Source organism: Cryptomeria japonica, chromosome 4, assembly GCF_030272615.1.
Source record: "Cryptomeria japonica chromosome 4, Sugi_1.0, whole genome shotgun sequence".
NCBI lineage: Eukaryota > Viridiplantae > Streptophyta > Pinopsida > Cupressales > Cupressaceae > Cryptomeria > Cryptomeria japonica.
Window position 1 is genome coordinate 756,852,975 of NC_081408.1, and position 13,157 is coordinate 756,866,131.

Below are 13,157 nucleotides of genomic sequence, written 5' to 3' on the forward strand. Positions count from 1 at the left end.
ATCTGAGATGAAAATAGAAACCTTCTTCGAAAGTGGATAAGACTGAAATGAGAATAGAAACAGATTTTAGAAGACAACCGCGTGTTTCTAATTACAAAATCCAACTCTAAATACAAATAGGCCATTCTTATTTTCATTTCAACACACAAGAAAGTTTGAACTTCTAAGTGTCAAGAGCAGGTTGAAGGAGGTTATCTTGCAGATTTGAAGACATTTTCAGAAGCTTTTTGCAGGTTGGACATAATTTTGATAAAGTTCTGAGTGTGGGCACGTATTTCTAACTTTCTCCTTCAGCATCACATGCAGATTTCGAAAAGATCAGATTGATAGGAAGCAAATTTATCTAAATTTCTGAGTTCTTTCTATCCGTTTCTCTCATTCTTCTCAGTTGGTTGGAGGTGAAATTTCATTTTGTGGGCAAATTCATTAATTTTATGAGTACGTTGAGAATGATTATAACAGATTTATTCAAATTTTCAATAAGAAGGATCATATTAAGACTGAATATTCATGCCTTCTTTCTTATTTCCCGCCTTTCAAAGCAAGTTTAGATAAGATTGATGTGATTGCAGACCAGGTTTTTGGATTTAAATCAGAATATAGTTACCTTAGAGTGTGGAGTTTTAGTATCATTTTCGAAATTCCTACATGTAAAAACTCCATTTTCATGACTAAGTATGAAAAATGAAGTAAAAAACTTCAACTACTTAGTCACTCAAAACCTCAGATTTTAAGTTGAATTTCTGATTTCTAACTTAGGCTTCATGTGTTTTCGCAGATTTCAGTCACGATGAAGTTTCAATTAGACAAGGATGCTCCTCCTGAATCAAGGATGAACTCGAAATGGAAGAATGTCAGTGATACCAACCTTGGACATATCAATCTGAGGTAGTTTAAGAAGAGGATGTTCTGCTTGGACAACCTTGTGCCTACTGTGACCGCCCGTAAGATGATGAAGAGTGGCATCGTGCATGCTGCTGGCTTTCTCCCTACTATGCAGTGCACGGAATTGGTAGTTGAATGTGCTAGGCACTATAACCCTGTCAGTAGAGATGTTATAGCACCAGATGGAAGAGTGTTGGCCAATATCAGTGATGTAGCCATAAGGGAAGCCTTTAGAATCCCGGAATATCACAATGCTATATATGTGACCAAGGATGAGGCCAATCAAATGTATCAAGACCACATGGAGGAGACAAGGCCATCATCAATCATTCATGGCTAGACAAACCAAGAAAGGGTGCCTCTAAGCTGAGGGCATATTTCAAAGAGGATACTGGAGACATGATTGTCTTATTGAACCGAATAATGGGTAATCCCCAAGGCGCTCCGTTTGAGCCTTGGATGTATTACTTCATAAATGAAATAATGAATGGAGTCAAGATGATTGACTGGGTTAAGATGATAAGCAACAACTTGGACAGCCAACTAAGAAATTTGCAAGGGGATAGAATCTTCTACATGAGTTCATATTTGTTCTATTCCCTTGCTAGAATTTATAAATACATAGGCCTCACTTGTAGAGGAGAGGTGGGAAACAAGGAGAATCAGTTTCCTGTTTACGATTGCTACCCCCAGCTACATATGGAAGAAAAATTACATTTCAAGAGGGTGAATGATGCATTTTTTATGCATATCACACGAACACTGCAAGGTGGATTACATCAGAGACTCTCTCAAGAGTCTAAGGACCTCATAAGTAGATTCATGTATTAGTATATCCAATACCCAAGGTTCACCTATATCAGAATTCGGGGATTTTCTGGATCTCCCCACAAACTCCCAATTTATCCCACCAATCGAGTTGTGTTGTTGGAAGTTGTGAGGCAACTGGAGAGCTTCATGACGGTTCAGAGAGGGAAGCAAAAGAAGGCAGGAACATCTTCTCTCACTATTGGAAATGGACTGGAGACATGTCCATTAGCACAAGTTGCTGCCACTGCGGAGAAAGAGTCGGCATGGTACCCCTTCTACCAATACAAGGCAAGAAGGAACTTTGATCCATTTTGTAAGATGAAAAAGGTAGAAGGAATTGTATTTGAACACAGAACTGATTTGGAGGATTATTGGGCTAATGCAGCCGATAGTTTCGAAATCAGAAGAAGATTTTGGTCGAGAATTCCCCTAAGCATGGTGAGAGCCACAAAAGTATTCAGGGTCGCTGATCAAGTAGAAGACAGTCCTAAACTTGAACAAACGGGTTTTGAGAAGATAAGAAATGAACTACTTGCCTTGATTGATTGGTCAGACGGAGAAAGGTCAGATTTGGTTGACCTTATGAAATCAGTAGTCGAATACTCCAAGTGGTGGACATTCAAGAAGACAAAGCAGCTGAAGTCCAAAGGTGTTGCCTTGACTTATGATTTGATGGGAATGGATGACTCTATGTCTTCCAACCATGGTATTTCTTCAAGCAATGCTTGGAATCCAAAAGTGTTGGATCTCGGAAGAGAAAAGAACCTGCTGGAAGTTCTGGAAAGGCCAAGGGAAAGAAAATTGTTGGGGAAAGACGTGAATCAAATGGAGGTCATTCCATTTTGAGTGCCGCATCTGCTATGCCTGACCAGAATGCAGTTGAAGAACAGAAGATGGACACACATATAGGGGATAATGAAGTAAGAGTGCTTTCTCCTTCAGTTGAACAGACAATGAGAGAGGTTGTCCAAAATCCAACCAAGGAACAAGTTTTTACTAGAGCTACAGAGATTGAAGAACTTGAACCTCCAACGGTTTTTCTTGATGGTATAGTTACTGGACCTGGAGAAATAGATGGTGGATTTGATAAAGATATTGTGGAGCAATCAACCATTCCTGATTGGTTGAGAGAAAGGATAAGGGCTAAGGTTCCTGATGAGACCCACTCAGAAGATAATATTGCAACATTTTTGGCGAAGGTGAAAGAACCAGTTGTGATTAAACCACCTAAGCCAGCTAGAAAATTCTCTTTGATTCAGAGGAATAGTGTAGGGTTCAGAACGGTTCAAATAGCTATGCCGAAGGAAGGAAAGACCCAGAGTGATGTTGCTCCAAAAGATTATAAGATCACTACAATAGATTTGGGTAACCCCACTCAAGCTCAAGAGATCCAAGATTTTGATGATTCTTGCAACACCCTCAAGGCAAGACTAGCCAAGGAAAAGGAAAAAAGAAGGTTGGTTGAGGAAGAGAATCAGCAATGGAGAAAATACGTTCTCCATCTAACTAAGCCACTTAATCATGAGATACCGGTTACCCCTCCGCAACCTCTTCCGCAGGAGTCAATGAAAGATTATGAGGACATGAAGGGGCACATTCAGACAAGTTAAGGAATGGACCTCAGATGCTTCAGCACGTGCTGACATACTTGTGGAATATTTGGTATCAGCACGAGTCGACTTCTTCATTGGTCAGCAGAATTCAAAACTTGGCTGCAAATTGGGAGGATATCGAGGAAATCCAAGACGAATACTTCAACAATTGAGGATTATCGGAGATTTTAACACTTGGTATTGTGCTTTGGTCACTAGGATTGAGGTCCTGAAGAAATTTGAGACTAAGTGTTTTGAAATTGAGAAAAATGTTAGAGAAATTTTAAGTAAAGTGTTTAGTGTGGCATCAAAAATTTGGCAAAGGGAGGGCATGCGAGAAAAACACCTGCAAGCAGAAAACCTGAGAGCTAGAATTCAATCAAGTTTTTTCAAAGTCTCGGGAATGATTGATAAAGGGGATCTCTCAAGAATTGCAAGTTTTCTCCTCATTGACGAAAACTTTCTTGCCCAGGCAATTGAGTGGGAATGCATCCTCGCCACGTGTACTAATGATGTGGACGTCGTCGACTTCCAGATTAGTAACTTGCCAAGTGTCACCATGGAAGAGGTTCGGCTCATTCTGTCCAGATACATTGAATATGCCAAAAGGGAAACTGGACACTCACCTCAGTGATAATAGCAACTGTGTCACATGTCACTCTTTTGTTTGTCTGAACTAATACAGTTTTGAGAAACCCTAATTAGGGTTTGTAGCTTTCAATCTGGGCCCTTGATCACTGTTTGATCTTGGTCGTTCATTGTTTTCTGGAAAACTATATAAGGCTACCTCCTCTCATTTGGAGAGTGTGAGATTTTTGATATATTGTTGGTGAAGGTCATTTTTCAAATAATACATTGCATGTGCGCTTTCTCTTAAGGCTTTGTAATCTCTGTTATTTGAGTGATTAGCATGGTTTCAATTTCCTTAACAAATTAGTTAGAAGTTAATTGAGATTTGCTTTCAAGTTGTTAGAGTTGAATGAAGGATTTCATAAATATTAATTAACGGTGTATCTCCGCTCATACTTTTGGTGAATGGATGATTTCCATTTCACTGTGCAAAGTTAGTCTGAGCCTATCCCCTGTATATGCCAAAGCTTCGATCATAAGCACAACCCATTGAAGATTGCACCTGCTTTGTGTAGTTGTCCTTATTGTGGCGAAGCAAAGTGTGGTTTCCCGAGAACACCTAGTTAATACCGTCTCCAGAATTCATAGGTTTAGATTAGCTTTCTTAACCCTATCCCCTTTTCCCCTTTTTGAAAGTCTAAATCTCAAAAAATCCAAAAAAAAAAAGAGAGCCTGAAATTGACAAATTTATCCAAGTCTAGAAGCTTGAGACATTTGTAAACGTAAGTCCCCCTTGAGATTTTCAACATACACTATCCAAGTAGCTATCCCACTAAAGTCGCTTGTTCGCACATATAGACCTTGGAATCGCCATATGATAAGCGGTGATTTTTCAAGAGAGGATAGAATACCTTTGGGTATCTTATTCTAATGTTCGGTATATGATAAAATGTACACCAACATGGCCCCTACAAGGTTCTTAGGAAAATAGGCGAGGTCGCATATGAGCTAGAGCTATCTGAAGGTAGTAAGATTCACAATGTATATCATGTCCCCTGTTTGAAGAAGGCATTGGGCCAACATATTGTACCATCACCAGAGCTGCCACCATTGGACGAGGAGGGGAATTTGGTACTTCTTCCAGAAGGTATTGCTGATTGGAGAGAAAGGAAGCTGAGGAACAAAGTGGTCTGAGAATACCTGATTAAATGGAAAGACTTACCTATTGAGGATGCGACTTGGGAAGGAGAGGAGACTCTTCAGCATCCCAATTTGGAATTGCTGGAGGGCCAGCAATCTCGGGAGGGGAGGACTGTAATGTCCCCTCTTCGATGACAGGCTACAAGGAGTCAAAATTTTGGCCTGCAGCATTCCCCAGGCTAGAATTAATAAATTAAATAAGGGAATGAGTAATTATTTAATGTGCACCCCAAAAAGCTATAGCTGTGATTATAATTATTTTAATCTTTCATTGAGGGTCATAAAAAGGGCGCCACTTTTAAAAACAACGTTAAATGACTAGGTGGGCACCATGGGGGATTATTTAATAATTATTAACTATTCATTAAATGCCTAAGTCGACTCAGAAAGAATTATCTAGAGGCATTAATTTCTGGAAGGTTCATTTGCACATTATAAAAAGGGCTCGATGTTATTATTCTGGGGATTATGAAGATCTGTTTTCTCCATTGATTAGCAGTGTAGGCATGTAAGCGTAAATACAGGATGAAACCCCTGTTACCAGCAGTTCTGGACGTAGCCCCAGGTCTGCAACAGCATTCAAATTCATTCTGGAAGCAATAAATATCTGTTTCAGCTTAATCGCTAGGGCTGAAGGTGTTTATTTGGCGATTGGAAGGCAATAATATCAGTTTGTTTGATACAGCAGCCAGATAGAAGGGACTGCAGCGCTCAGAACAAGGATTCAGATTCGCTGATCTGACATCAACAGCAGGAGTAGATCATTAACGGCATCAGCAGATCATATTGTGTTCAGCCAACCCTAGCACCTCACTTTATCAGCACATGTCAAGGATTTGTAACCAGATTTTAGAGCGAAGATTGGTATGCCATATGCTCAATACTTGTATTGATTAATCATAGAAATTTAATGCAATCCCTGGCAATAGTATTTGTTTAACCCACGTTGAATGTCCCTAGACATAAAAGCGAACTGCCTGTAATTTAAAAGAATTTCATAAAATAAATTGTCTTTTGGTGGCCTTTCTAGTTTATATCTGTGAACAGTAAAAGAATCCCCAGCTAGCTTATTACAATTGACCAGAACCCTTTGAGCCTTGGAACTTTCTTAAGATTTTGCAACTCCCAACATTTGATAAGGACATGGAGGATGACAAAGGGCAATGCTTCATGGAAATTTGAGTAATTAAGACACATATAAAGATTTCCCAAATTAGTTATATGTGATGGGCATAATGAGGCCAAATCCACAAAGGGAGCTTGAACCAAGCAAATTTTGACACTACAAAGTTGGGCACCAACAATATGAAAGTCATACCTTCTCTAAAACTGGAGAGTACTCGAGTAGGTCTTCCTTATGCTCAATATTTAACTCACAACCTTAGTTAATTACTTCTTTCATTTTTGGAAGTGAAAGGTTTTGTGGTTTTAAGGTGTGGCCTGTTGAATATACCAACACACAAGACTACTGAGAGGGGGTGGGGGTGAATCAGTTGTATGAAATCTTAAACTTAATTTCCAAAGTAGATCTGAAACAACTTAACATTAACACATAATCCACAAAAAGATATGAACATGAAACATCAAACACACCATGCACAATGAGACACCATATTTTACGTGGAAAACCCTGTTAGGGAAAAAACCACGGAGAAGCTATTCTCAATATATGAACACCTGTTAAGGTGACACCGGAAAAGGTGATTTTTACAAAGAAAGGCTCATTGCCAGAGGGTTCACTGCCTGAGAGAAAGAAAGAAGAGGCTCACTGCCAAAATGAAGAAGAATAAAAGAGAAAGAATCCACCACAAATGCACTTTTGCAACTGCAAGATCTATAGATACCTTTGGCTCACTACTTCCAATAGATAACACATGAAAGCTCACACAACTCAACTCTTTTCACCAACTCAACACCAACTGTCAAATTGTCAAGATAGATCCTCTTTCATACACCTTCATCTCATTCCACTTTCTTTCACTCATACACACACATATGCATACACATTACAATATCCAAGCATCACCATATATCATCCTCTCATATGCAAAATCTCCCAAGGTCAGCTAAGCAACTTAACCGAACACAATTCAAATTAGGTTAGCACTAAACATTCCGTGGCGGAGAAGAATGTAAACTGGACCACAACACATCTTAATCAAGACCAAAATGATTATCAAACAAGTTATGCAAAAGTCCATAATCATTGGAGCAATAGAGCGTAAACACCTGAGGTCGGCCAAACCTAGAGTAAACACCATCAATCTTGAAAATCATGCTTCTGAAGCCTAAGAACACATGCCAACTGAATAGAATAAAGCTAAGGACATTATCATCTTAACTCCAAACATGCAATGCCAAAAACCATAACACGGAGAAATGTGGAGCATGCATTTCGCACAGGATCATTGTCAAACACTATCAATCGTACTGGTAAACACAACTTACTCATCACAGCAATCCGGAGCACCAAATCCAGAATATAACATGTCCAAACATAGCTTAGCAATATGTCCAAACCACAAGAATAGATATGCAACATAGAAGATGTGCGAAGCAAATTACTCATCACAATTGCATAGAAAACTCAACAATGCTTATACCAAGCAGACACTAATGACAACCAAAGCATGTGACATTAATGACAACACATAAACAGCTCATTCTGGTTAACCTTGCAACATGGCCATGGGGGAAACCAAGAAGTGCAAAATTTTGGAGTTGGAAAGAGATAACCAACTCATTTGAGAAGAGAACCAAAGGTTCAAAGAGGTACAATTGTAATTAAGGAGCATTCACAAACCCAAAAAAAGGTGTGCGTAGCAAGCAATTCTCCAAGCGTGTGTTTCCCTTCAAGAGGGAAAAGCAAAGGCTCTAAAGATGGGACAACAGCTCCAAGGTGGACAACACTATAAAGAGCCCCATCACCATTTGGGTAAGTGCAAGGAGGCACCAAAGCGTGGACAGCTAGAAGCAAAAGGGGAAAAGCATTCAAGGTGAATGAAAAGCATCTCCTAGGAGAGGAGATGAACCCAAAGAAACTTGCAGCCCATGAAGTGTTCAAGGTGTCCAAGAAAGAAGACAAGAAATATGAAGAAGTCTTCCACAGAGTATTTGTTTTGCCATAGGAAAGGGCACGTTGATATGCAATGATGGGAAGCACACCCTTGCAAAATTAGTGGTTTGAGGAATCACAAAGAGGTTATGTGGTGGAAGAAGAATGCTATTAAGAAGATGCAAAAGACCTCCAAGTGTAAGGAGGGTAAGTTAATTGAGAAAGAGAGGCCAGATATTCATTAGAAAATGAAAGGACAGTTTGTTCAACAAGAGCAAGAAGGATGTGGAAAAAGGAATATGCAGAGGTTGCATACTTAGAAGGAGCAACAGGAAGAAGAGTTGCTTCTTGAGGCCAAGGGGCAACACTTCAATATAGGCAAGGAAGGAAGCATCAAAAAAATGCCTTTATAGGTTGATGTAGGTGGTTTTCCTTTCAGGTACCATGATGTATTGCTTGAAATGGTCCAGAAAAAAATGAAATACAGTTTAGGTTACCAAGAAGGACAGAGTAAGCCAAATTTTGATCAATGTTTGCCTTATGGTGCAAGGCAAAGTGACAACTCTTCAAGATCCCATGTTAAATTTAATGAAGAATTAGATGCAACAATGAATCTAGCCTAGGAACAAACGGCAGTGATGACATAAATTCAAATGCAAACAAGACAAGAATAATATTATTCAAATATCATGAGTCTCAAGGGGTTCTCAGCCCTTCTACATTAGTCTTAAGGTTTTGAGGGACCAAAAGCTCCCCAATTAGGGAGGCACGATCCAAAATTTTGTTGAGAATGTTTGAATCGAGAAGGTTTCCAGCCGGGTAAAGGCTGCAAGTGAAGGCCACTTATAGTACCTTGCAGGTATTTTTGTATTGCATGCAGCAATATAACATCTTTAACAGAAATGTGCTACAGATGTTTGTATAGCTGTTGCAGGTGATCGGCAAGCTGTTGTAGGTAACCAGTGATTTGTTGCATGTATCTAGAAAGGTGTTGAAAGTGTTTTCTAATGTGTTGTAGGCCTTTAGGAGTAAGCCTTTTGCAAGAATCGCTATCGAGAGAAATTTTATTGCTTTCCGCAATCCTATGTAAGACAAAAAAGGATGGGCAACAAATATATGGTTGTGATTAGGGTCTATTGGGTCCTAGTGGAAGTCCAGAACACTGTTATGATGCTTATGGAGTCTATTATAATTTATAATCATTCATGCTTGCTGCAAGCTACTGTGAGGTATATATAACAGCAAGTAGAAAGTTATTTTAAGCAAGAGAAACAAAGTGACAGATGTATCTCTTGTTCAAGTAGCCACATGACTTTTCTTGGCCACATATTGTCTTCATTGTGGATGGCAACAGTTTCGACAGTGACATGTGGTCTCATCATCGAGTTGCTGCTTCACCAATGAACCATTATAGCTAATCATTTTCGCTCTTGACAGTCGTTTCTCATTCTCCACATTGGAAGGTCATTCAATTTGGTTGCTCAGGCATTTATTTGCTTGTCCAAGTTGTGTGGGCATTATACTCTAGCAGGCAATTCTTGGTGGTTAAATGGATGGTCAATGGAGCAGTTGCTAGGGAAGCCATGGCTACGTGAAGTAATGGTCCCTCTCCATAGCAGAGGGTGGCCAAAGAAGACTTTTGGGCTGAAAGGAGGGCAGCAGAGAAGCTAGTTGGGTGATTAGCTCAAGAATATATTCTCTCAACATTTTAAAAAGAACAGAGAGAAAGAGGAACTCTAGGGTTTTTGTATCACAAAAGTAAAGGTGTAGGAGTTTGTGTACAGCTAGGACAGCTCCAGATTGACCATTATTGGCATTGAATACTGATGGGATGCTAGCCGAATACTCTTCTGCAGTTTCACCTAATTGGGTTTTCTCTAGAGGAATCTCGACATTATGTGTTGTGTGCCCTGTTTATTTGTTGCATTTCTTTTCTATTATTTTATCTATGATGAATAGGTCATGTCTATATTAAATTATATAAAAAACATGATACAGCAGTTCACATAAAAGACAGATGGAATGGAATCCCACCACCAAAAGGCAATGCAATAGTCCAAAAACAAAAGAAGCAGTCACACTGCTACGCAGCTAAAGTTATAACAGTGAGAGGAGGAGAAGGGTCACGATCAGGGGGTTGCCCCTGCCATCCAGGGGATATCATGCATCAGGAATGCACTCCCGACCCATGATGGTATCCTCTTTGTCTTTTTCTTCTTCTTGATTAACAGAAGCTGTTGAAACAAGAGAAACAGCAAGGTCCAATGCTATTGAAAATAACTGAAGCAAAGCTAGCTTGGATATCCATTGGTGATGCAACACAAGGGTTATCAACCAAGTGATTTGTGGATCAGAGAGTATGGACATCATCAAATCCCATATTGGTCCTATTGTGGTGATTTGTGATAAACTTACTGGTCCTTTTGCCTTTAACTTTGATCCAAAACTAGAGCCAACTTTAATATCCAACTTCTATCCCCATTGATTCTCCAGCCAGATTGCAAAAGGGTGTGGTGGGAATATGCTCTGAGTGAGGAGAACAAAATTAACTAGAAAATACTCTTTAATGCATAGGCTGCAACTGAATTCATGGCTTGATGAAAAATAGTTTCCTTTCCCTATATGTCTTAGGAAGGAGATGTTCCCCGCATTCTTCAGTCCAGGCATATTTGGTCATAATGGAACGAAGTAACAAGATCTGTGTTTTCATTACAGGATTTTTGGCAGGGTTGGTAATAGATTACATTTACCAACAGTTCAGAAAGGCACTTCAGAGAAGAAATCCATTTCTTTGGCTGTAAAAGGAATGATGTGTGTTATTTGAAAATTCAAGAATATAGCTCGCCTTCAGCATTCTACTTTGCTCCCAATGAAGCAATAGAATAGGTCAATCTCAGGTTCTCGGTAATATAAAATATGGAACAAATATTGACAAATCTAAAGGCATTTTTTTGGTCTCTAGGAACCATCTTCCTGTTATTAACTTATTAGTCCAGATCACAGAATTACAATGTTGCCCAAAATTCCCATATTTGCCCTATCCCCATTCGCAGGATAGAATTCGACAATGATCATGAAGGATTATTAAGGTTGCTAAGTTAGCTTCACATAATTTAATTTTTTCCCCAATTTGAACTACAGGAGGGATGTAACTAGTTACACAACCTATGTTGATGGGTTTTCTGCACCTACTTGGAGCATCAGCTAACCAGATTTTGTAGAGAAGAATGATTAGTATGTGCCGAAACCAAAAATTTCATTCCATGTGTTCAAGTGACCTGGAAAGCTATTTTTTTTAAATTCACAGGAAACGATTTTAAAATACAGAAAATGGTATTGGTACCTGCCTCATACATAGTCACCCAATTATGGTGCGAACGTGTGATTCACATAATTTTTATTTTTATTTTTAATATCCTTTGTTCTCTTGGCTACTTTATTTTTTATTTCTTTTTTTTTGGTTTGTTTCAAACATCAACTTTGAAAGTCCACATCAGATGGCAAATCCTTAACTTTTGTAACACCAAGATATGCAATGAACCCCCATCGACCATTGCCTCTTCATAACTTACTCTTTCAATTTTGCTTTTTGGGAGGCACCTTTTCCCAAGGCTTGACTTTTAACAGTAGTTTCAGCATTCAGAGCAATCCAAGGCCACGGGTATCACCTGACCTCCCACAAAAGGTGTGTAACCCCTACGGGAGAATATCTTCGTAGCTAACTTTCAACTTGGGCAGCGCCCCAATTAGCATTTGAGCCCTGTTCCTCACAAACTCGAAATCAACTGAGATTGAAACTAGGTTTAAACTAGTTATTCTCCTACAGATGTTTTGTATCAAACTTTGTTCTTTATTTATACATTTTCAAATAAAACCTAACGACATAACACTTTTAACCCCACCACGTTAATATTTAAATTTACCAAGACAAAAATAAAGCATGCAATTCAGCTGATCTTAGTTAGCCACTCTATATAAACATGTTTATGCTTATAGGACAAATTAGTGATCGGTAGTACTTCAATTTCACATTAATTGACATAAATGCAAAGTTGTGGAGAAATACACTCACAGGTAAGTCTGATAAGTAATCTGACAGATGAGGAACATCTTCCAAAACAAATCCACATTCTCCCGTCTGGATTTTAAGCTCGGATTTTATAGCTCTGGTTTTGTTTTCCTTATATCTAGTGGACAGACTTCCCCTTCGCTTTAGCAGAGGATTTCTGTTCCCTGACAGAAATGTGGACGTCAAATCAATCCTCAACCTTGCAGCTTTCGATCCTCCTCCTGCCGTAGCTGGTCCACTGTCCTCGCATCTTGCAAATCCGGAAGGAGGACCGTCAATGGACGGCAATTTACTTACCAGTTGATTTGTCAAAAGCCGAGAGTAAACCAGGGAGGACATGGCAAGGTGCTTTGTTAATGCAACAATCGCCAATGAACAGTGCGCCAAAACAAAACAAAAAAAGGCGAAGAAACACAAATTTATATGGGTTGGATTGGGAGGCGAAGAATTTTATTATTTCTTAAAACAAAAGCGGTTTTATTTGATTGTGAGATCCTAATGAGGTGGTTTGCTGTTTCGCAAAATCTGCGAGCGGAGTTTCCTTGTACCTGGCCTTGGCATCTCAATGTCCTTTCCGACCTTCACGTCAGGTAAAGTGAAAATGATGATTCTTGAATATGTGCCTCTGTAATCTGTATGCAAAAATATCCAGTGTCGGTCTTCAAATTGAGTGTACGATTAAAAACCTTTACACAATATATTCTCTGCTTTGTAGATTTTGCTTGTTTGGAAATTCGCTGTAAATAAAAATGTTTCCGTAATTGTGGGTTGTGTCACATAAAAGGTTAGCTATCATAGTTTTTATTTATTGTCGTATTTATTTTGTATTAACCAAATAAAAGAATACTTTACATATCATATGAAGATTATTTAATTGTAGAGTCAATTTTTTAGGGAGCACTTTTTCTTTGGGAACTTTCTATAATGTTTCTTTTTTATTAATTTAAAAAAAAAAATTCAAATATAAGTCAAAATA

General features: G+C 38.9%; 1 protein-coding gene across 1 annotated transcript in view; it reads right to left on the reverse strand.

Moving 5' to 3' along the window:
- The window catches only part of LOC131037877 (ATP-dependent 6-phosphofructokinase 6), a 124,116-nt gene extending 111,212 nt beyond the window's left edge, over positions 1 to 12,904 (reverse strand). Inside the window, exon 1 of the mRNA XM_057970114.2 lies at positions 12,185 to 12,904. Coding sequence (XP_057826097.1) covers positions 12,185 to 12,520 — 336 coding nt within the window. The 5' untranslated portion in view covers positions 12,521 to 12,904. The remainder of the gene's footprint in view (positions 1 to 12,184) is intronic.
- Positions 12,905 to 13,157: the final 253 nt, after the last annotated feature.